The 22738-nt window shown below is 34.6% G+C and overlaps 1 protein-coding gene across 9 annotated transcripts in view; it reads left to right on the forward strand.

Moving 5' to 3' along the window:
• CEP192 (centrosomal protein 192) overlaps window positions 1-22738 on the forward strand; it is a 148701-nt gene that overhangs the window by 21682 nt on the left and 104281 nt on the right. For 5 of the 9 annotated variants that reach the window (XM_081078512.1, XM_081078511.1, XM_081078508.1 and 2 more), the window contains 7 exons: window positions 1578-1627; window positions 3995-4115; window positions 5656-5807; window positions 7635-7779; window positions 8227-8360; window positions 20401-20761; window positions 21160-21303. In XM_081078512.1, the coding sequence (XP_080934638.1) occupies window positions 1578-1627; window positions 3995-4115; window positions 5656-5807; window positions 7635-7779; window positions 8227-8360; window positions 20401-20761; window positions 21160-21303 (1107 nt within the window). The remainder of the gene's footprint in view (window positions 1-1577; window positions 1628-3994; window positions 4116-5655; window positions 5808-7634; window positions 7780-8226; window positions 8361-20400; window positions 20762-21159; window positions 21304-22738) is intronic. The other 4 variants (XM_081078513.1, XM_081078514.1, XM_081078509.1 and 1 more) reach the window with 1 other exon arrangement.

The following is a 22738-nucleotide window of genomic DNA, read 5'->3' on the forward strand; positions in this document are numbered from 1 at the left end:
TCAAAATCACGAGATACCACTTCACACATACTGGAATAGCTATAATAAAAAAGATGGAAAATACCAAGTGTTGGTGAGGATATAGAGAAATTGAAATCGTCATCCATTGCTGTGAGGATATAAAATAGTACAACTGCTGTGAAGTTTGGCAGTTCTTCCAAACATTAAAAATAGTAATTCAGCAATTCCAGTCCTAAGTGTATATCTAAGAGAAATTAAAACATGTGTCCATACAAAAACTTGTACGTGAATGTTCAGAGCACCATTAGTCACAATAACCAAAAAGAAGAAGTAACCTAAATTTTCATCAACTGATGAATGTATGAACAAAATGTAGTGTATAATCATATAATGGAGTAGTATTCAGCCATAAAAAGGAGTGAAGTATGTGCCCTAATATGGATGAACTTTGAAAGCATGTTAAGTGAAAGAAGGCAGACACAAAAAGCCACATGCTGTATGATTTTATTTATGTATAGGTAAATCTATAGATGTACAACAGGCAAATTGATAGAGACAGAATGTAGATTAGTGGTTGCTAAGGCCTGGGGTGAGGGGAGTGACTGCTAATGGGTGCAGTTTTTTTTCCCTGTAGTAATGACAATATTTTGGAACTAGAGAGAGAATATGGTTGCACAGCCTTGTGAATATACTGGAAACCATTGAATTTTACACTTTAAGAGGGTGATTTTATGATATATAAATTTTATATCAGTTAAAAAAAGCTCTCCGTATACCCAGCCCATAGTTTCAATTAGTATTGTGTTTCCCTGAAAATAAGACAGGTCTTATATTAGGGTTTGCTCCAAAAGATGCATTTGGGCTTATGTTCAGGGGATGTCATCCTGAAAAATTATGCTAGGGTTTATTTTCCGGCTAGGTCTTCTTTTCAGGGAAACATGGTATAAGACTTTGTTGTACTTGCTTCATTCATCTCTTCTGGATTTTATTTTTTTCTGTTATTTGAAAATTCCAGACATCATTTTATTCCTATATATTTCAGTATGCATCTCTGAAAATAAGGCCATACTATGACATAACCACAGAGCTATTAATATCATTAACACGTTCAATAATTCTTTCATTATCATATAGTACTCTAGTGTATATTACATTTACTAATTATTTCAGTTGGTTTGCTTGAATTGAGATCCAAGGAAGGTTACATTATCTTATGGTACATTTGTCTTAAGTCAATGCATTATAGAGATATGCTTGGTTGAGTCACCCTGTAGATTATTGTCCCACTGTTTGGATTTGTCTGTTTGCTTACTCATGGTGTCGTTTTTCTTGTTTCTTTCTTCCCCTGTCTTCTGTAAAACATGACACTTCTTTAAAGGTTTGATCAGATTCTATACAAGTGTTTTTGGCATGTGTATAATTTTTTACGTTTCCCCACCCTAACAGTTTTTTAATTTAACTGACCGATGATGGGTTCAGAGCATCATTTAAAAGTGCTGTGTTTATTTAAAGGGAAAAATGTTTAGTTCATTAATTTACTAATTTTAGATATTGTTGGGTATTTAGTTAATAAAATAACTTGGTCTCTCAGTTTGTATTTTTGTTTTCTTAAACAGACTTACCTGTTGATTTTTGTTTACGATCATGGATGAATAATGAGAATAAGGTAATCTTTTATATATTTGTTATCAATTTCTTGAGTGTTGAAAAGAGTGAGATTTCCTATTTCACATATATAAATGCTAAGTAGTACTAATATTAGTTAGAAGTGTTCTACTTGTCAATAGCAAAAATCCAAGATACTTCTTTAAGTAGGCAGTTGAAAGTAGTGCTGGTCCAAGGGCTGTGTATTCTGGGTTTCTTGTGTCATCGGGACTGGCTGCTCCTCTGCTCTACTTCATTTGGTGCCTGCTCCCTCTAGAATGTTGGCTTCATGAGGGTAAGAGTTTTTCTTTGTTTTGTTTAGTGTATTCTGAGTGTCCGGCACATAGTTGGCACATAACTCAATAATTTGTTGAATGATAGGGAAGCTGTCTTTGTACTCAACCCAAGCCTACGATCTTAACATTCATGATCAGAAAAGAAGAGCGTGATCTTTCTTTGGGGTAAATTTTAAAAAAAGAAGACGTCTCTAATGAGCCCACTTGGGTTATATGTCCTCCCTTATGCAAATCACTGAGCCTAGGGGTAGGTTGGGATAAGACACTGATTTGTGAGCTGGACCTTAGGTTCACTTCTCTGTATGTATGTACGTGCGTATATGTGCATTAATTAGGGTCTATACATGCACAGATAGAGGAATGTGACTGACAACCCTACCAGGAACACATGGAGTAAAAAGAGATGGTCTCAAAGGAAGGGATGCTGAGCAGATAAACAGTCTGTCCAACGTAAACAGTGAACTGGGATTTTAGGCTATAGTCTCCAGTACTTTTAAAACTTATGAAAAGGAGATGCAATTTTTGTTTTATCTTCATAAGAATTTTTAAGATTATTTTTATAAAATGATTACAGAAGGATTAAAAGTAAGAGTTACTTCCCTACGCCAGGGGTTGGCATGCTGTAGCTCATTGTCCAGATCCAATCTGCTGCCTGTTTTTGGAAAGTTGTACTGGAACGCAGCCTTGCTCATTTGTTTCTGTATTGTTTATGGCTATAACAGCTGAGTTGAGAAGTTGTGACAGAGACTGAGCTGGCAAAACCTGAAATAGTTACTATCTGGCCCTTTATAGAAAATGTTTGTTGACCCCTGCTTCATAAGCTTGCTCCCTGTATGTAATCACTAAGAACTTTCAAGGGTGAGAGGAGCTTTTTATAAGAAACTCAGGTGTGGTCAAATTGAAATTGAGTCAGAAAGGGTGATTTCTTTGAACATTTAAAAAAAAACTGTTTCTAAAGAGCGAACATAACTTTTCCCTTTGATAAGTAATTTACTTTATTAGAATGGTTGAAGAATTGACTTCCTGAAAGTATTAGAAATTGTTGATAATAAAAGAGAGGGACCATGAAAGTGGAAAGCAACGAAACAAGTATAGAAACATGAACACTTGATAAAAAGAATGAAGAAGTGACAGTGGGAGAAAATGTATTAAAAAACCTAGACCAATGGGAGCTACTGTTGCATTTGCCTTTGATTTAATTTTGACTGCCCTGCTAGTCAAGACAGTGCAAGAAGTGTGTCTTGGTAGGTTGCATCGTCTAAGAGCTGCACCACTTTAGCAGAATAGAGACTTTTCCAGGGTTTGTCTAGTTCAGTTGGCCCATGTGTAAGGCACCAAGCATGGCAGAGTAAACGGAGTTCTCGATAGCATCCATGACCAAAAAGGCAGAGGTGTTTTACATATTGTGCTTTCTCATACCGATTTATCCCCAGTTTTTTATTATGAAAAATTCCAACACACAGGGATTCTATTTCCACAGCAATGGCCCCTGTTGCCTTAGATCTTTATGAGCATAACTCAGCACTGCCCTCTACAAGTATGTAATTGCATTGAAAACTCATGTTTTTCTTAAAACTTAGTGTGCATTTTGCAATCTAGTTCTTAAGGTGATATTGTTTGATACATGATATGATTATGAAATAAAATCAACACCTAGAAGGAAATGTGACATTTTATTCTGGGCCCGAGTATCCTTAGCAAACTGCTGTATGCCTTTAGGGTTACAGGGTCCCTGGTCTGAGGAGCAGAGAAATTAATTGTTCCAATGTACTAGGTTGCTGAGTTCAACTATGCTATTATCTCCACTTCTTATCGTAAGCCTTGTGTGGCTCAAATTCAATTGTGTATTAGTATACCAACTATATTATTAGGTCTTCCAAACGTGCACAGTTTGAGACCCTAAATTTTAGGGAGACCCATGGTCGGGGTTTGGGGAGGGAGGTGGCATTGGGTTAGGAAGAAAGATATTAACACAACTAGCCCTTCATTAGAGATACTAAGCACATTGGCAGTCCTTTTTTCAGCCTTGTACTTAAACTATAGTCTTCAAAGCAGTGAGTGTACTTATCTTACATGCATTCTATTTCTTACAGATTATTGTTCCTGATGCTGGAAAACATTTTGAAGACAAGAATCCAGACAATGACTTAAGCCATATTAGTTTACTAGAAAATGAGAAACTTACGTCACTGACAAGCTTGGAAGATTATTCTGGTACCGTAAAGTAACTTGTGTTTTTCTGGCCCTTGCCACTCCACGACTTTCTGCCTCTTGGTTGCAGTAGTTCTTATGGCAGCTTTTTGTTCGTTTGTCTTCTCTACTTCCTACTTACCAGCATTCAAATGGCCACTTCTGTTACGTGATGGAATTTTTAAAACTTATTTGTATCAATCCTGATATGATTATGCTTATCCCTCGGTTTAGTATCATGAGGGTACAAAGTGGTCACCCTAGGTTTCACTCAGTGTAAAGCACTATGTTAAGAAATTTGGAGAACAATGAAATATTTAGTCTCTGCTCTCTAAAAGACTGCCAAGTAAGAAAAGAGATGCATAGTTAAACCTCCAACTGTATTAAATGTACTTCAACAGAACAAATAATACGGGAGTCATAGGAGGGTGACAAATTAATTCTGATTGAGGAAGGTACCTGTGAAGCTTTATTGAAAGAGGATACAGTTTTTCCGTTTGCTTGAAAAGACCTGTAATAGGCCTTAATGTAGATATGGGAAGAGAAATATATTTCAGGAAGCGAAACAGCTTCAGCAAAGGCCCGATGTGGGTGTCGGGTGTGGAATGGTATATAGACTATATTTTGGCAATAGCTAGTGGATTTGTGTGGCAGGTTTTCAGCAGTAGGAGGCTCAGTTGAGGAATGAATCCAGAAAAGTAGGCAGGGACCAAATTATTAATGGCTTTGAATGCCAGGCTAATAATAGTCTCAGTGGGATAAATAGAAATAAATTCAGGACAGATTTTGCTGCCACAGGCTTTAGGTATTTTTGGATGGTGGAATTGTGGATAAGGAATTGTTGACCTGAATTTATACCCATAGAGGTGAAATAGCTAAGGTTTATGAGCTAAGGTTTAAGTCCAGGTTTATGAGCATTTTTAAGGTTCTTAATGTTGATTGCAAAATTATTCTCTTTAAAAGGCAGTGATAACTTACAATATCGTTACTAGTGATTGAAAGTCCTAGTTTTATCTTGCCCCTGGTTAGGCTGGATGTTAAAACATTAAAAATCACTGTCAGTGTTTTCATTGTTTACTTGCAACTTTTTTATTTTAGTGGAGGTTGAATATTTTTAAATCATATCCATCAGTGTTGAACTTTGTTGCATCATTTTTCCTTCTTTCTCAAGATCATGTGTTTTTTGAGGTTCATTTTACACTTAATTATTAATTCATCAAAAATTTATTTTTACTTCTATGGCTTAACTATTCTTTTTTGATAGTTACCCATTTGCTACTCCATTTTCTTAATAATTTGCTCTTTTTTTCCACTGATCTTTGATGTCACATTTATTATATCCTAACTTATGATATATGCCAGGATTTATTTCTGTTCTATCAAAGAAAGTTATATATTTACTTTTTGTTGGAATGCTCATAATCTATAGATTGAAATTACAATTTTTTTCACCTCAAGTGTTAAAACAGAATTGCATAGACATTGACCCATATGTTTTATCAACTTTTTGATTATAGTTCAGTCACCACTTTAAAGCCTGCCATTTTTTCCCTCCATTTACTAGTAGATGATGATATTGATGATGAAGAGTTTTATGATGATCATTTGGAGGCTTATTTTGAGCAACTGGCAATTCCAGGAATGATATATGAAGACCTAGAAGGACAGGAACCTCCAGAAAAACATTTTAAATTACCCACAAGTGATCCCAGTCAGGTATGTTCCAATTGTTATGGTTTTTTATAAATTTGACATTAGGAGATTATTACTAGTCTCATTGGATAGTTAACTTTTATAAAACTTAAGTTTTGGGTTTTCTTTGGATTCTAATTTTCTCCCAATATAAACAGATGAGAAAACCCTTTCCTGTTTCCTCTTACCTTTTCCTCACTGTCGCGTACAGCGCAACATGGGCAGTGAGGGACGCTTTGGGTTAAATTTTTAAGAAAGAAAGAAATAGAGACTTAATCCAGTTAAATCTCAGAAGGCCAGGGGGTCTCACAGTCACCAGAGACTGGAGCCCTGAATCCGGCCAACTGGTGGCTTTTATTGATGGTCACACAAGGAAGTAGCATTATCTGTTCAGCAGTCTGTGAAACTCATACATTATTTTACAAAAGTGAATCAAACCAATTATCTTTGTCCCCAAGCAGCTGGAGCAGAAAGTCTTGTGATGACCTAGGTGAGATATGCATCTCCCTGGGGGGCAAGTCTTTCACATTGTAACAATTCTGTTGAGATAAGTGGAGAGAGCTGATCTTTATTGCCCTAGTGACTTCTCTCACTATCTGGCTTTCCCTGGCAGAAGGGAGGGGAGGCGAGACTCCTTCCTGGATCTTCTAAGGCAGCTCATGGGGCGGGGCGGGGGGGGGGGGGGGAAGGTCCCCACTCGGTTCTGCCTGCCTTGAGTTATTTCCCCTTGGGGAATCTTACAAGTCATTGGGCTGCAAACCATCTTTTGGGGACCAGACAGAGACATGAGGTGTAAAACATTGAGATAAACAAAGTCCCAAAAGGGTACAGTCTCACAGACTTCTCTTTCCACAAGGAAAGACATGGGGGAACAGTCTGCTAGGCTCCTGTGTGACAACACCTCACCTACAGAAAAATTAAAAGAGTAGTATAGTGAACATCTGTATACCCTTTATCCAGATAACCAACTGTTAACATTTTGCCATCTTTGCATTTTATTTGTCCCTCCGTAAATACTTTATTCCTGAATCATGTGAAAGTAAGTTGCGGATATTATGACGTTTTACCCGAATACTTCAGCATTTATCTCCCATTTTGAATAGGACATTTTTTTCTGCATAATTACAGTTCTGTTATCTAACTTTGATGCAGTAATTTAAATTAATGTACAGTCCATATTCACATTTACTCAGTTGTCTCCAAAATGTCCTGTATTTTTACTATTTTTGATCCAGGATTTAATCAAGGATTATGCTTACCTTTGGTTGTCATGTCTCTATTCTTTCAGTTTGGAGTAATTCTTCTTTGTCATTACACTTTTTGTAAAATGGCCCATAAACTAGATATACCTGATCAATTTTTCCCCTCCTGATTAGATTAAACGTTTTGACAAGAATCCAAATTAAATATTTTGCTTATGAACAGATTAAGATTAAAAGTAGGTGATGTGTACTTCCCATTGCATCATATCAGGAGACATATAAATCTCTCCCAGTATTGGTGATGTGTTTGATTATCTTGGTTAACATGGCATCAGCCAGATACCTCCTTGTGAAGGTGCCTTTCTTACCCCCTTTGTTATCAGTAAGTCATCTGTGGGATGATACGTTGAGATCATGTGAACATCTGATTCCCCAACAACCTTTCATGGACTGGTTTTAGTATCATTGCTAAGGCCTCCCAGAAATAATTATTACATTGCTAGTTACAATAGTGATTTGTCCAATACCTTCTACGTTAATTACCTGGCATCCTTCTGTAAAGAAGATTCTTGTCACCCCATATTTTTTTCTCTCAAAATGTTTGATTTCAATTTAAAAAATTAATAAAGCTAAGATATTCTTTCCACAGGCAAATGAAAATGGTAGTTTAAACTGTAAATCTCAGTCAGAAAATAACAGTTCTCTGATTTTCCGTGGCTCACATTCTTCGGGAAATTCTGAAATAACTCTCAAAGAATATGAGGAAGGCTATGTTGTTTGTCTACCTGGGACCAGTAAGTAATGAAATATGTTTCCTTTGTTCCTAAATTCTATTTGACATTGCATTTTTGCAAAAAAAAAAAAAAAAATTCATTTCTTTGTATAATTTAAAATGTATTAACCCTTCTATCCCCTCAAATCTTGAAATAGTCTAAAACTTTTCAAAAGAGCTTTTAATAATACCCGAGTTCATTGGTGCTTTTGAAATACTGTAGTCTGTATTTCTTTATTGTATATTATGACATTTGAGAATTATAAATTAATTCTCTGTATGGTAGCGGTTTGTCACATTTACTGTTGCCTTGTACTGATAGTTATTTTCTCTCATGCAAATTGCTGTATTTGTCATATGAATGCTAAATATTAGGTTTACATAAAATAATTTCAGTAGAAAGACAGTTATTATAGTAGGCTACTGAAACTGACATTGCTCCATTTTTTTTTTAATTTTTATATTTTAGGTAATTCTGTAGATACTGGAGATAGTAGAAGGCATGTAGATGGTGTGTTACCATTTTCCTCTACTACTTGGAGAACTGAAAAAGAGAAAGAAAGGGCAGAAAGTTCAAAGGGTATTGTTCTACATTGTGGCAGAGTAAGTTTATACGCATATTTTTAAAATTTTCTATAAAAAGATAAAAAAGTCTTTCGTATAATAGCACTTGTTTTCAAAGCATCAGTTGCTGACTTCAGGAAAAATATAGCCAACATAAAAAAATCCTTACTGATAATATATCTTTGATATCACTAAGATGGTATTAAATATATAATTGTATACATTTTCTTAAATTTAAATATTTAATGACTTAAATTTAGATTATTCATTTTAAAAGTTCTTAAGCTCAGTGTTGACACTTTAAATAAAAAAGCAAACTGATAATCTTTAACCTTGCTCAAGCGTGTTTGTTTTTCATTATTCCATTTTTTTTGTTTATTAATGGAACCCCATTATTCCTATGCTTGAAACTTGGTAATCATTTCTGACTCTTACCAATTTTTGTCCCCTTTTAAAAAGGGGATGCCTGTATGCCTTAGGATTGTATGATGGTTTTTAATTTAGAGGGAATGTGTGTGCTTGTATTTATAGAGACAGTTGTTTTATACTCACAGTAATCCTTTGAGTGTATTAAAGCAGCAAGTGGTAATGGGGTTGTCATTTTAAAGGGATGAAGTTCAGAAGACCTAAATCCTGTCAGTATGTCTTTAGGACTATGTCTTAGACTTATTCTTTCTTGTTCAGGATGCTTACTATCACATGTGTGATTTATTGCTCCATCTACAGTATTTTTACCACTCTGTTATATTTGTCAACATCAGGTTAATCTTGTTGCATTGGCATATATACATATTCTCTCTCTCTCTAGATATACATACATATATGTGTATAAAACTACATATATCTATACAAATATAGATATATATTCTGCGTCTCCGTTTCAAATTAATAATAATCTTTAGACTGCTTTATAATCTGGCCCCTTGTTAATCTGTTTTTCTCTTGTACATTTCTACAAATCCCTGCTCCTCCTTTTTTCTCCCTTCCTTCCCTAATGCAGACTATAATCTTTCCAGTCTTATGTCAAGTCCTTAGTTACTTTCCAGTACCTCTGATTACATTAATTTGTTTGAATTGCTATTTGATGATTGCATTCTATAGTATAGTACTGTATTATATATAGGAGTATTTTACTTGTCCAGAAGTTACCTATTCAGCAGCTTCAAGAATTGTTACTCATCAGAGGAGCCAGTAAACATAGAGTACAAAACCCCTTCCGTCAGGTAACCAGAACAGGTGTTCAGAGTCAATGGATTTTCCTCCTAGGACAGTGCTGTGGATGCTTGGTCATTTGTATACTTATCTGACAATATGAAGTTATAATTCTAATATGCTTAGTGAACAGATGGTTAGCTGTTAGCTGATTAGAAGTAGCAAATCAGGAAAGAAAAGGGAGACTGCATCTATTGGTCTTGATTTTGTCAAAATGTGATAGTTGATAAAATTTATAAATGTGTCTATCTGTGGCTATTTAATTTGGGGTTAAGAACCATTAAATTTTATTATAGTAGTCATATTTCTAATTAGTGATATTTGTCACTAAAAACAGTATTTTTAGTTTTAATGTTCAGTATTCACAAATTGTTAGGCATCTTGGTCAGGTATTTCAACAAAAAGAATTATCACTATCTTCTCGATGATAGGCATGGTACTTGATGTAGTAGGTCATACAGAGATAATCTCCCTTCCTGAAACTTAGTAGGAAAATAAAAGAAATACTTAGATACCATATTTTGTCATGTATAATGTGCTTCCATGTATAATGCGCACCCACGTTTTTGGCCCAAACTTTCAGGGAGAAAAATCTTTTGTTTCAATTTTTAATTCAAATTTTTATTTGTTTACATTTAGGTACTTGCTTTCTGTATTATAAAGGAATTTTAGCATTTATTTTTAACATACTATGGTACAGGAAATTTTGTGTAACAAATAATTACAAAACACAAAAGCAGATATAAGGTACAAGAAATTTTATGTACCATTAACAAATTTATGATATTTATGCATCATAAAAGACCAGGAACTCTTCATCTTGCAAGTTCATCATAAGTTCAATAAAACTGATCATCGTATTCCAGGGTATTGTTTTGCATGTGGATATCATTACTGTTTTCTAGAGTTACACTTTTAACTCATAAGCATAAAAGAATTAAAAACATTTATATAGATACGGAATCAGTACTACCCATGTATTAATATAATGTGCATCCTTATTTTCCCCTCACAAATGTGAGCAAAAAAGTGCACATTATACATGGCAAAATATGGTAACTAATGTAAGGTGGTGTTCTGGTTATTGAATCTCATCTTACCTATTGAAAGAAGTATGACTGAGTTACATTCTAAAAGTTTTCTGAAGTTGAGAAGTTTTTCTGTGTAAGTGAAAACATAGTTTCTGATGTTCCATTTTTAGTCCATCTTCTAAAAAAGTATTTAATCCTTAAAATAGCCAGGATCTGTAGGATCTTCCAGGCTTTCTGAGGGTGAAGCTCAGAGGTCCTAAGCAATAGTTGAAGGAAGGCACTGGGTGTCGAATGACAGTGAGGATTGGCCTCTGGCAGCTGAAGATCAGGACAGGGTGGAATGAACACATTCATCAAAGCTTTATTGCTTGGTTGGGGGAAAATCCCTATCTGTCATATAAAATGTTACATTATTTCATGAAATGTTTTATTTTTCCCATATTTTAAGGTCATGTGGTTTGTATTACCATGAGGTAACAGTATTGTGTCCTTGATATGGCAGCCCATTTTTCTTATTGAATGGCATCTAAGGAACTTAGAAATGCAAGCTACTATCTTAAGTAGATTTCTTTTTTTGTTGTTGTAATAATTGTTGTACGTAAGAAAAAGGAGTTTTTCCCCCAACAAAGTAATGTAAATTGTGGGAGTTGCAGGAGTATGGAAGCCATCTGGTGTGAAAACTTTCCTTACCTGAAAAGGAACAAACTGGATAAAAACTTAGCAAAGGGCTTTTAGGTATCAACTTCATATTTGCATGAGTTCTTTAGATGTAATTTGGATCATAAGATTTTTGTCTCCTTCACAATTCCCCCATTCTGGTTTTTCTATTCTTTTTTTTTTTTTTAATTGGGGAATATTTGGGAACAGTGTATTTTTCCAGGACCCATCAGCTCCAGTCAAGTTGCTGTTTTTAATCTAGTTATGGAAGGCGCAGCTCAGCTCCAAGTCAATTCGACTTTGGTGTTATGAGCGCTGCACTCCAACCGGCTGAGCCAACTGGCCACCCCACCAGCAGCTCAGCTCCAAGTCAAGTCGTTGTTTTTCATTCTAGTTGTGGAGGGCGCAGTTCTCTGGCCCATGTGGGAATCCAACTGGTGACCTTGGTGTTATGAGCACTGCGTTCTAACCAACTGAGCCAACCAGTCGCCCATGGTTTTTATTTGAAATGTGTCTTTTATTATATTATTCTGTAAACATTTTTCACCTACTAGAATTCACCATTGTTCTCTCAGCTCAATTTCTCCAGTGGTCAGGAATTGTTTTTGCCCCTCCAGCGTCGATAATATGGTTTTATAAACAATGGTGTGAATTTTGCATCTGGATTAATTTTTTTCCCACTGATAACCACTTTTCCAATACTTATTAAAATAATACTTCCTTTTTTGCTTTATTATGTATGTATTTTTCATGTTTTAAATATATTTTTAATTTTAGTTGTGGTAAAATATATATAACATAAAATTTACTACCATTTTTAAGTATACAGTTCAGTATTGATAAAAACATTCCCATTGGGCAACCAAATTTCCAGAGCAATTCATCTTGCAAAACCAAAACTCTGTACCCATTAAACAAATTGCTATTTCTTTGTCCCCCATCCCCACCCTAGCCTGTGGCAACTGCCATTCTATTTTCTGTTTCTATGAATTTGTATACTATAGGTAACCTCATAGGTGGAATCATACAGTATTTGACTTTTTGTGACTGGCTTTTTTCACTTAACATAATGTCTTTACAGTTCATTTATATTATAGCAGGTTTCAGAATTTTCTTCTTTTTTGGCTAAATAATATTCCATTGTACATACTTACTTCATTTTATTTATCCATTCATCCATCAGAGGTGCTTGGGTTGCTTCTACCTTTTGGTAATTGTGAATAATGCTGCTATGAACAAGAGTGTACAAATATCTCTTTAAGACACTTTCAATTTATGTGAGTATATACCCAGAATGGGAATTGCTGCATCATATAGTAATTCTATTTAAAATTTTTTAGCAACCACCATATTATTTTCCATACCTGCTGCATCATTTTACATTCCCACCAGCAGTGCATGAGGGTTTCAGTTTTTTCACCTTTCACAGGTAGTAATTCATTACTTAATTTTAGTTTTTGAACTTTATACCAAGTCATTAATTTATATAGTCGTCTGTGACTGACTTATTTCACTCAGTATTACAAAGATTATCCATATTGTTGCATGTAACTGTACCTCTTTTAGTTTCCTTGATGTATCATACTCCATTGTGGCTGTTGCCTTTTCCTTTATTTGTAGATGATATGTAATTCTGCTTTTTGTTTCCTTGTAGAGTCAATAAGTGCTATTTAGTAGTTTATTTCTAATTTCCAAATAATTAAGACTTTTTGTTAATTTTTAAATACATAACAATATTTATAATTTAACCATTCATAAGTGTACATTTCATTGCATTAAATACATTCACAATATTGTATAATCATCACCAGAATCTATACCCAAAACTTGTTATATTCCCTAACAAAAACTATACCCATTAAAGAATAACTTCTCCTTTCCCTTTCCCCCAAGACCTATGTAACCTCTATTCTACTTTCTGTCTCTATAAATTTGCCTGTTTTAAGTACCTCATGTAAGTGTAATCATGCAATATTTGTCACATGTCTGGCTTATTTCACTAAGTATGATGTTTTCAAGGTAGATTCACGTTGTAGCATATATTGAAATTTCATTCCTTTTAATGGCTGAATCATATTCCACTGTGTGTGTGTGCCTGTGTGCGCAAGTGCGGCATTCTGTCTATACATTCATCTGTTGATGGACACTTGGGTTGTTTCCACCTTTTGGTTATTGTGAATAATGCAGCTGAACATTGGTTTTGAAATACCTGTTCCTCTTTCAATTCCTTTTGATACATATATATCAAAATGTGTGTGTGTGTGTGTGTGTGTGTGTGTGTGTGTACCTAGAAGTGGAATTGCTGGGTCATATGGTAGTTCTGTGTTTAACTTTGAGGAATTGCCATACTGTTTTCCATGGCAGCTGCACCATTTTATATTCCACCAGCAGTACATGAGGGCTACTGTTTCTCTACATTCTATTCAGCACTTGCTATTTTTGATTATAGCCACCCTAATGAGTGTGAATTGATATCTCATTGTGGTTTTGATTTGCATTTTCCTAATGACTAATGATATTGAGCATCTTTTCATATGCTTATCAGTCATTTGTGAGATCTAGGGCTTATCAGTCACTTCCGATACAAAGTTGAATAGCAGAAGTGAAAACAGCCATCTTTGTCCAAAAAAAGGTTTCAGTCTTTCACCGTTGATTATGATGTTAGCTGTGGGTTTTAAAGAAATACCTTTCATTAAATTTAGGAGTTTTTCCTTTGTTCCTCGTTTTCTGAGAGTTTCTAGTATGAATGGGTGTTGAGTTTTGTCAAATGCATTTTTTTGCATCAATTAAGATGATCACGTGTTTTTCCCCCTTTGTTCTGTTAATATGTATTACATCACTTGATTTTCATATGTTGAACCACCCCTGCATTCTTGGATACATCCTGCTTGGTTATGGTGAATAATGCTTCATATGCTGTTGGATATGATTTGCTAATATTTTGAGGAATTTTTTCATCTGTATGTATAAGGAATGTGGGTGTGTAATTGTCTTTTTCTGGCTTTGGTAACACAGTAATTGTGGCCTTATACAGTGAGTTAGGGAAGTGTTCCTTCCTCTCCTGCTTTTTGAAAGAGTTTCAGAAGTCTTAGTGTTAATTCTTTAAACATTTGGTAGAATTCACTGGTTGAAGCCATCTGGTTCAGGAGTTTTCTGTGTTGGAAGGTATTTGATTACTGATTCAGTCTGTTTACTTATAGTTCTATTGAGATTTTCTAATTCTTAGTCACTTTAAGTGATTTGAGTGATTAAGGAATTTGTCTTTTTCTTCTAGGTTATCTAATTTGTTGGCCTATGATTGTTCGTAGTATTCTTATGATCTTTTTTATCTCTAAGGTTGGTAGTAATGTCCCCACCTTTCCTTTGATTTTAATTTGCATCTCCTCTCTTTGCTAGCTAAATTTTGTTAGTTTTGCTGATCTCAGAGAACAAACTTGGTTTCTTGATTTTTCTCTATTGTTTTTTTAATTCTCTATTTTGTTTATTTCCACTCCAACCTTTATTATTTCTTTCCTTTGCTAGCTCTAGGTTTAGTTGTTCTTCTATTTTAGTTTCTTCACGTATAAAGTTAGGTTATTGATTTGAGATCTTTCTTCTTTCTAATGTAAGCATTGACAGCTATAAAATTCCCTAAGAGTAGCTCTGTCACTGCATGCAGTAAGTTTTGGTGTGTTGTGTTTTGGTTCTCATTCATCTTTCTAAGTATTTTCTAATTTCCTTCATGATTTTTCTTTGACCCGTTGGTTGTTTAAAAGTATATTATTTAATTTGTATGTTTTGTGGATTTTCCATTTTTTTTTCTTATTGATGTCTAACTTTATACTGTTATGGTTGGAGAAGATACTTTGTATGATACCTATTTTTTTATATAATTATTGAGACTTGTTTTTTGACTCATCATATGGTCTGTCCTTGAGAAAGTCTCATGTGCCCTTGAGGAAAATGTATTCTGTTGTTGAGTATTCTGTATATGTCTATTAGTTGTGATTGGCTAATTTCATTTTTCAAGTCCTCTATTTCCTTATTTGTGTTCTGACTGCTTGTTGTATCCATAAATGAACATGGGGTGTTGAAGTCTTCAACTAGCATTGTGGAACTGCCTGTTTCTTTCAGTTTTGTTAATCTTAGTCTCATATATTTTGAAAGTCTGTTTTTAGGTACATAAATATTTATAATTGTTATATCTTCTTGCTGTGTGAAACCCTTATATTAATATATAATGTCTATAATGTCCTTTTTTTTTTTTGTATTTTGTAATCTGTTTTGATGTAACATCTGTTTTATCTGACATTATCATAGCTACCCCAGCTCTCTTTGGGTTACCATTGGCATGGAATATCTCCTTTTATCCTTTCAGATTAACTACTCTTTATCAGTAAAGCTTTTCTCTGGTAACTGAAAGTGTTCAAATAGACTCCAGAGTTCCAAACTAGTTACTTCAGAAGTTTTTGCCAGTACAGTACAGTTGTTGTATAGGTAGAAAGATAGTTTCTTCTCTGCCATCTTCCCTTACAACACTCACTATTACCTTACTTTTTATTTCTAACTTTATAAGATTATAATCAATTTAGTCTGAAAAATCTTCTGAATATTTTAGATAAAGTGTATATGTGTTTCATGGAACATAAAAATGAAAACTAAATGCACTTTTTTGTAGAATGTTTAGTTTTAAATAGCTATTACCATGTTTCCCCGAAAATAAGACCTAACCAGAAAATAAGGCCTAGCATGGTTTTTCAGGATGACATCCCCTGAATATAAGACTCAGTCTTATTTTCGGGAAAACATGGTAGTTCAGGCTATTTGTTGCATTGTTACATTTTTCTATGATCACTCTTACTTTTGTCTATTAGATATATTCTAGAAAAGATAACTGAAATCTCCAATTTTAGTTGAATTTTATCAAATTGATTTTATACCTTCAAGATTTTTTCTTTATGTACTGCTCTGCTTTGTTTAATGCATACATGATTATTGTTGTTTTAACCTTATTTATAAGATTGTACCTTTTTAGTAATAGTGCCTTTGTTTTATCCTGTTCATTGTTGTTTTAACCTTATTTATAAGATTGTGCCTTTTTAATAATAGTGCCTTTCTTTTATCCTGCTCAGTGCTTTTAACCTTAAGTTCCCCTTTGTGTGATGCTAGTATTAATACAGTTTCCTTTTCTTTATTTTGTATGTTTGTTTGTTTTTGTTATGTTTGTTTTTGTTTGATATGTTCTTTTCCATCCATTTCTTTTTAATTTTTCTTTATCATTTGTTTTTTTAGAGGGTTTCTTTATAAATAGCATGTAGCTAGCTTTTATTTTTTTAATGTAATCTGGTAGTCTGTTTTTTAATGAGCTAGTTAATCCTTTAACACTTAGTGTAATTATTAATACATTTGATTTTATTCTTATGTTTACTTAATATTTATTTTTCACTGTTTTTATCATTTTCTAAATTTTTATTGCACTGTTCATCCCTGCTGTCGTCTTCTCTACCTCCCCAGTTTTTCCTTTTTGTGTGTTTCGAAGTTCTGTTATCATTTTTTAGATTTTAAGATACATATTTTTCATATTTTAACACCTAAAATCAACATATTTTATAGTTACTGATATGTTACAGTTTAATGTTTTCTTTCTTAGTGGTACATACAATAATGGTAAATCTTAAAATCAATGGTTAGATTCTGTCTATGAAGGATGGTATATTTCCATTCTTTGGAGGGCATACTTCCTTTTCCCTAATTTATTATGAGACATACTTCTAAGGTGCTTTGTTGCCTCATTGATTCCCTTAGACTGCAGTAAGATGGGACTTTCAAATACAGTTGAACAACACAGGTTTGAACTGTGTGGGTCCATTTATATGCAAAGTTTTTGTAAATATACAGTTAGCTCTCCTTATCCCCGGGTAATGCATTTATGGATTCAACCAATCTTGGATTGAAAACAGTATTTTCGATCCATGTTTGGAAATCCGTAGATGTGAAGGGCCGACTGTATACATTGTTCTACTCCATTTTATATAAGGGACTTGAGCATCTGTGGAATTTGGTATCTGCAGATTTGTCCTGGAACCAATCACCTTCAGATACCGAAGGACTTTAGTTAAATTTTGGGGGAGTCAAAAGTTTTACTGGGATTTTTGATTGTGCAAGATTCAATGCCTCTAATCCCCATGTTGTTTAAGTGTCAGCTGTACTTTCATTACCTCCTTTCGAAACCCCACCTTCTACTGTGTTCCCCGAAAATAACACCTACCTGGACAATCAGCTCTAATGTGTCTTTTGGAGCAAGAATTAATATAAGACCCGGTATTATATAATATGATATATATGATATGATATTATACCTAGTCTTACATTATAGTAAAATAAGACCGGGTCTTAATATATTAATTTTTGCTCCAAAAGACACATTAGAGCTGATTGTCTGTCTAGGTCTCATTTTCGGGAAAACACAGTAAGAGTCCTTCGGATTGCTTTTATTTTTCTTCCTTCTCATATTACCTAATTCTTTTTTTTTCCCCGCGAGAGGCTTGTGTTTATTTTGCTTGTTATCCCAGACTGTCTTGTAAACATGGAGGGAGTTCAGTTTTTATAAAAAATAGATACATAGAAATGTGTTAAATTAAGAAGTTCATTGCATTTTCATCCAATTACCTAACTCTTAAGTTTTGCTGAGAGTTAAACTTTCAAAGTGTAAACAAAGACCTATTTTGTGTTTAGGTATAAAAACTCAGAGAAGCTGCATTCCTCTTGTTTTGTTTTTATTTTTTATTTTTTACAAACCTTTGTGTCTAGGGCTGACTCTTAATAGATCACGGCAAGGGAGCTGCTCTGCTATGTAGAAATCCCCAACCCAGAAGCGGGTAATCTACAAATGGTTTAGCACCAGGTTTTACACCAATGGTGCATTCCGTGTAGGTAGAGGGAGCGGCTCCATCCAAGGCCCAATGTCGCTACCCTGTGTTTTGCCTGGGCAGGATTCTGATTGAGAGGGTGGTTAGTCATAATCCAAAGGTGGTAACTTCTCCCCATTGCCTTCTCACCCAAGCACTTAAAGGGTTCAAATGCACTTCATTAAAGAGTTCAGTGATTTTGGAGTCCATCATTACCTGACTGCGTTCTTTGTTCAAGATTGTTTTAAGACACTTTACTAAGATGAGAGCTGGCTTCCCTCATTTTGGTTCTTTTTAATCTGTGCTAGTATCATGTATGAAAAATAGATTATCTAATTTTAAATGGCATTTCTTTATCTCCTTTGTCTTTTTTTTTTTCTATTGGGTTAGTGATATTTTAACTGTTTTTTATAATCTTTTGATATTAAGGAGGTATTTTGATCTGTATGCATTTATTATTTGGTTCAAACAATAGAAATTTATTTTCTTAAACAATTCTGGAGAAATCTGAGATGAAGGTTTCAGCAAGGTTGATTTCTCCTTAAGCTTCTTTCCTGGTTTGTAGGGGGCTGTCTTCTCCCTGTGTTTTCATACTTTCTTCCTTTGCTGGTTTTTATGCATTTTAGGCTTTAGTGTTTGAATTAGTTTTCCAGGGCTCCCAGGACAAATTACCAAAGTTTTGCTAGCTTTAAATCAACAGAAATTTATTCTTTCACAGTTCTAGAAGTCAAAAGTTTGAAATCATGGCGTTGATCTGCTGTTCTTTGCCTTGTGGCAGCATTATTTCAGTATCTGCCTTTGTCTTCACATGATCTTTTCCTCTGTGTCTTTTTGTCCCTCTGAAGTGTTTGAACAATGCAGGGGTTTGGAGTACCGACCCCCGAGACAGTTGAAAATCCTTGTATCACTTTTGACTTCTCCAAAACTTAACTATGTTCCTTGGTATCTGCAGGTGTTTGGTTCCAGGACCTGCACAGATAGCAAAATCCATGGATGCTCAAGTCCCTTGTATAAAATGACACAGAACAATTCATATAGTCGGCCCTCTGCATCCATGGGTTCCTAACCGTGGGTCAAAAATACCGTTTTCCATCTGTGGTTTGTTGAATCCACGGATGCGAAACCCAGAGATACGGAGCCCTGACTGTATGGGCTCCATTTAATGGAAGAAGTCCACATAAAAGTGGACCCATGCAGTTCAAACTTGTGTTGTTCAAAGGTCAACTGTACACTGCTCATTGGGTTTAAGGCCCATTCTAAATCCTCAATGATCTTATCTCAAGACCCATAACTTAATTACATCTGCAAAGACTGTTTCCGAATAAGGTCACAATTTACAGGTTCCTGGGATTAAGACTTAGGCACGAGAATGTTAACACTTAGAAGATTACCTACTAAAGAATATAAAACTATCCATATGTATTTTCTCCTAGTACTTTTACATCTACATTTTTAGGCCATCTGGAATTAATTTTGATATGAAGTAGAGATGTATGTTTGTTTTTTGTATAACAAAATCACCCAGTTAGTAAATAGTGGCATTAGGATTTAAACTTAAGACTAATTCAAAGTCAGCATCTTTTTTGTTATATAGAACTACCTCCTTTTAGTATTCTAACTTTAAAACCTTTACCCATGAGGCTGTTTTTGTCATACATCTTGTAACAGAAAAGACTGTTATAGCACTTTTTTCATAGCTGAATATCTAAAAAGAATACTGCAGGCACTTGAGCCTCTTTTCAGCAGTTATTATTCTGGGAAAGAATCAGAAGTGCCATTTGGGAAAGTATGTTGGAGAGCTTGATTTTGAGACACTGACTTCATTTGCTGTCTCTGATGCAGTTGTCATTGGACTCTTCAGGGACAGCTGTAGTTTTGCTGTTTTATTCCTATTAAAAGATGCTAATAATCTGTGTTTTCAAGGACTGTTATTCATACTAATTTCATGAGGCTGGTCACACTAACAGGCTTACAGTCCTATAGAGACTTTTAGTAGTAATTATACAAATTAAATTGACATTTCTAATATCCTGTAACGTAATAATCATGTTGGATCCACTTTTGGTACCTGAATCTGTTAATGTATGTTTGACATGACCACATTAAGAATTTTGGTTTTCATAAATTGTTCAGCATTGGTTCTTACGTAGTCTAGAAGAATATAGTGACTACCATATAGTCTGTTCTTTTGTATAATAAACATTTTATGTCAACTATGAGTTTTTTTGCAAAAATTTTGAAATGGGTTATGAAAAACAAAACTTACTGTTGCTCTCTTATTGATTTTTAAAGGAAAGCACAAAAGAAGAAGTTCTGGTGAAGCCTATCATGGCTATGAATGTGAAACTTAACCCTGTTTATTTTCATGACACAAATGTCAGTAAAAGTGACTTTGACTTGATAGACCCTTCAAAGCTGGAGGGATGGTTTCCTCATCAAAGTAAGAATTTGGCATCAAATTCAGAAATAGTTTTGCCTATGGACAGATGGATAGACACTGAGACTCCTATGGTGTCCATTCAAAAATATATGAACACAGCGTCTTTGAAGCCTATTAGTGACAATGGAATTAATTCCACTGATATTCGTCGCTTACCAACTAGCGAAAGGCGAACATATGAATGTTATGAGTCCGTTGAGAACAGTAAAGACCGTAAGTGGGCTTTTTAAAAAAAATAAAAGTAAAGAAATATATAAAATGTTTATACATTTTAAATAGAATATATTCCTAAGCAGAGCTTGCCTAATCTTTCATATTAAAATCTTTGAGTGTTTTATGAATTTTAAAATGGTGTCTTTATTCACAGACCTGGTGGAAATGTACCTTTCTAAGTATTCTTTTCTCTTTTCCCTCATTCTCCGTTGTATACTTTTACTGTAAGTAAGGTGGGCTTGTTTCTTTTGGGGATGTTCATTTTTCTAACTAGTTTTGGCCAGATTTCAGTACTGTTGATAACCAGGATAAGTCAAAAAAGTAAAATTATTTATGAATATTATGTCATTTTACTTGTCGCATGTGTCATTGAATATTTTTGGTATTTTATTTTTTAGAAACTGATCTACCACAGAGTGTGGTCTATCAAAATGAAGAAGGTAGATGGGTCACTGATCTTGCTTATTATACTTCTTTTAATGAAGAACAAGATTTAAATACATCTCTAACTGATGAGATGAATGAAGACTTCAAATCTGGTTGTAAGTATATTGATAACTACTTTATTGTACCATTTTCATTGCTTCTGATGGTGTTCTGAAATTACTCTGTATATATTGGTTGACCACATCAAATCCCTTCTGGAATACACAATACTTAGCTCTTTACTTGTTTTTATAGGAACAGGGGCTTGAATTAGTCAGTGTTAATCATTACAGAATGAGCTGAGCCTTTTCTTTATGCAAGGACAGTGAGTCAAACCAGTACTCTCTTCAGTTTAGGACCTTTATATTGCAGAATTGGGCTTTGCTTTCTCTTAGGGTTCACTTTCTCTTGATCCGTCTTGAACAAAGGAAATATTCTGATAAATGAGCAATTACAAAAGCCAATCCATTTTGTAGTGAAAGCTAAGAAATGTGGTAGGAATGATGGCAGAAAAGTGGCAAAAATGATAAATGAAATCTCAGCAGATAAGCACATTAGGAACATCAGATAGATTTGTTGATTAGCAGAATCTCTGACAGTGAAAGAGGAAAACTGAAATAGGTCTACAGAATGCATAGCATTTTATCTTGTCTGTGGAGATGTCGCTGTGCTGCTGAGGCCTCTGGTCCCTGAGCACCTCTAAACCTGGGATGAGGAAAGCGTGCAGTGGCCTGTCAAGCCCAATCTTATTTTTAATAGGCTCGGAAGGTGCCAGAGGAAGAAGTTATTCTAACTGCTGCTTTTACTAACTCCTGTTAAATGTCTAATGATATGGAAGAACAGAGATAAATAAGGCATTTTTTCAGCCCTTAAGAAACTGTCCATCAGCTAAGAGTGATAAGATAAGAATACAAAACAACAGTTAGCGTCATAAGAAACACAAACCAAATGCTTTGGAGTTTAGATGAGAAATAACCTTTTCTTCAGTAGGTAACAGAAAGATTTCACATAGGTGGCTTTGAGGTCGAATTGCAATGGGTAAATACATATTTGGGGGAATGAGAAATTCCAAATGGATGGAAAACCCAATGAAGGAATGAGATGAGAAAGCATGGGCATGTTTTGAGAATGTTATTTGTGGCAAGATATGGGAAGGGGAGAGCCGTGTGAGATGAAGAGATGAAGCTGGAGAGGTACAGTAGGGCTGGGAAGTGGGTAGAGCTCTGTTTACCTTGTCAAAGAGGATTGTTTGGTAAACAGTGAGAGCCACTGAAAACTTCCTTGTCCAACTTGCTTTGCAAGACTTCTGGCAGCAATGGTCAGTTGAATGGGAGATTCCTTAAGATGTTATAGAAAATCTCAGTATTACAGTGAAAATGAAAATAAGGTAGCTAATGAAAGACATGGAGTTACAATAGTCAGGATTTAGTGACTGGATTTCAGGGGATAATAGAAAGGCAAGAAAAGATTGAGGTTTGTGGTCTGAGTTACTTGGGAAAATGCCAGTACCATTAACTGAGATGGGAAAAACAATAAATTGTAGAATTTTGG

This window comes from Rhinolophus hipposideros, assembly GCF_964194185.1.
Source record: "Rhinolophus hipposideros genome assembly, chromosome: 17".
Lineage (NCBI taxonomy): Eukaryota > Metazoa > Chordata > Mammalia > Chiroptera > Rhinolophidae > Rhinolophus > Rhinolophus hipposideros.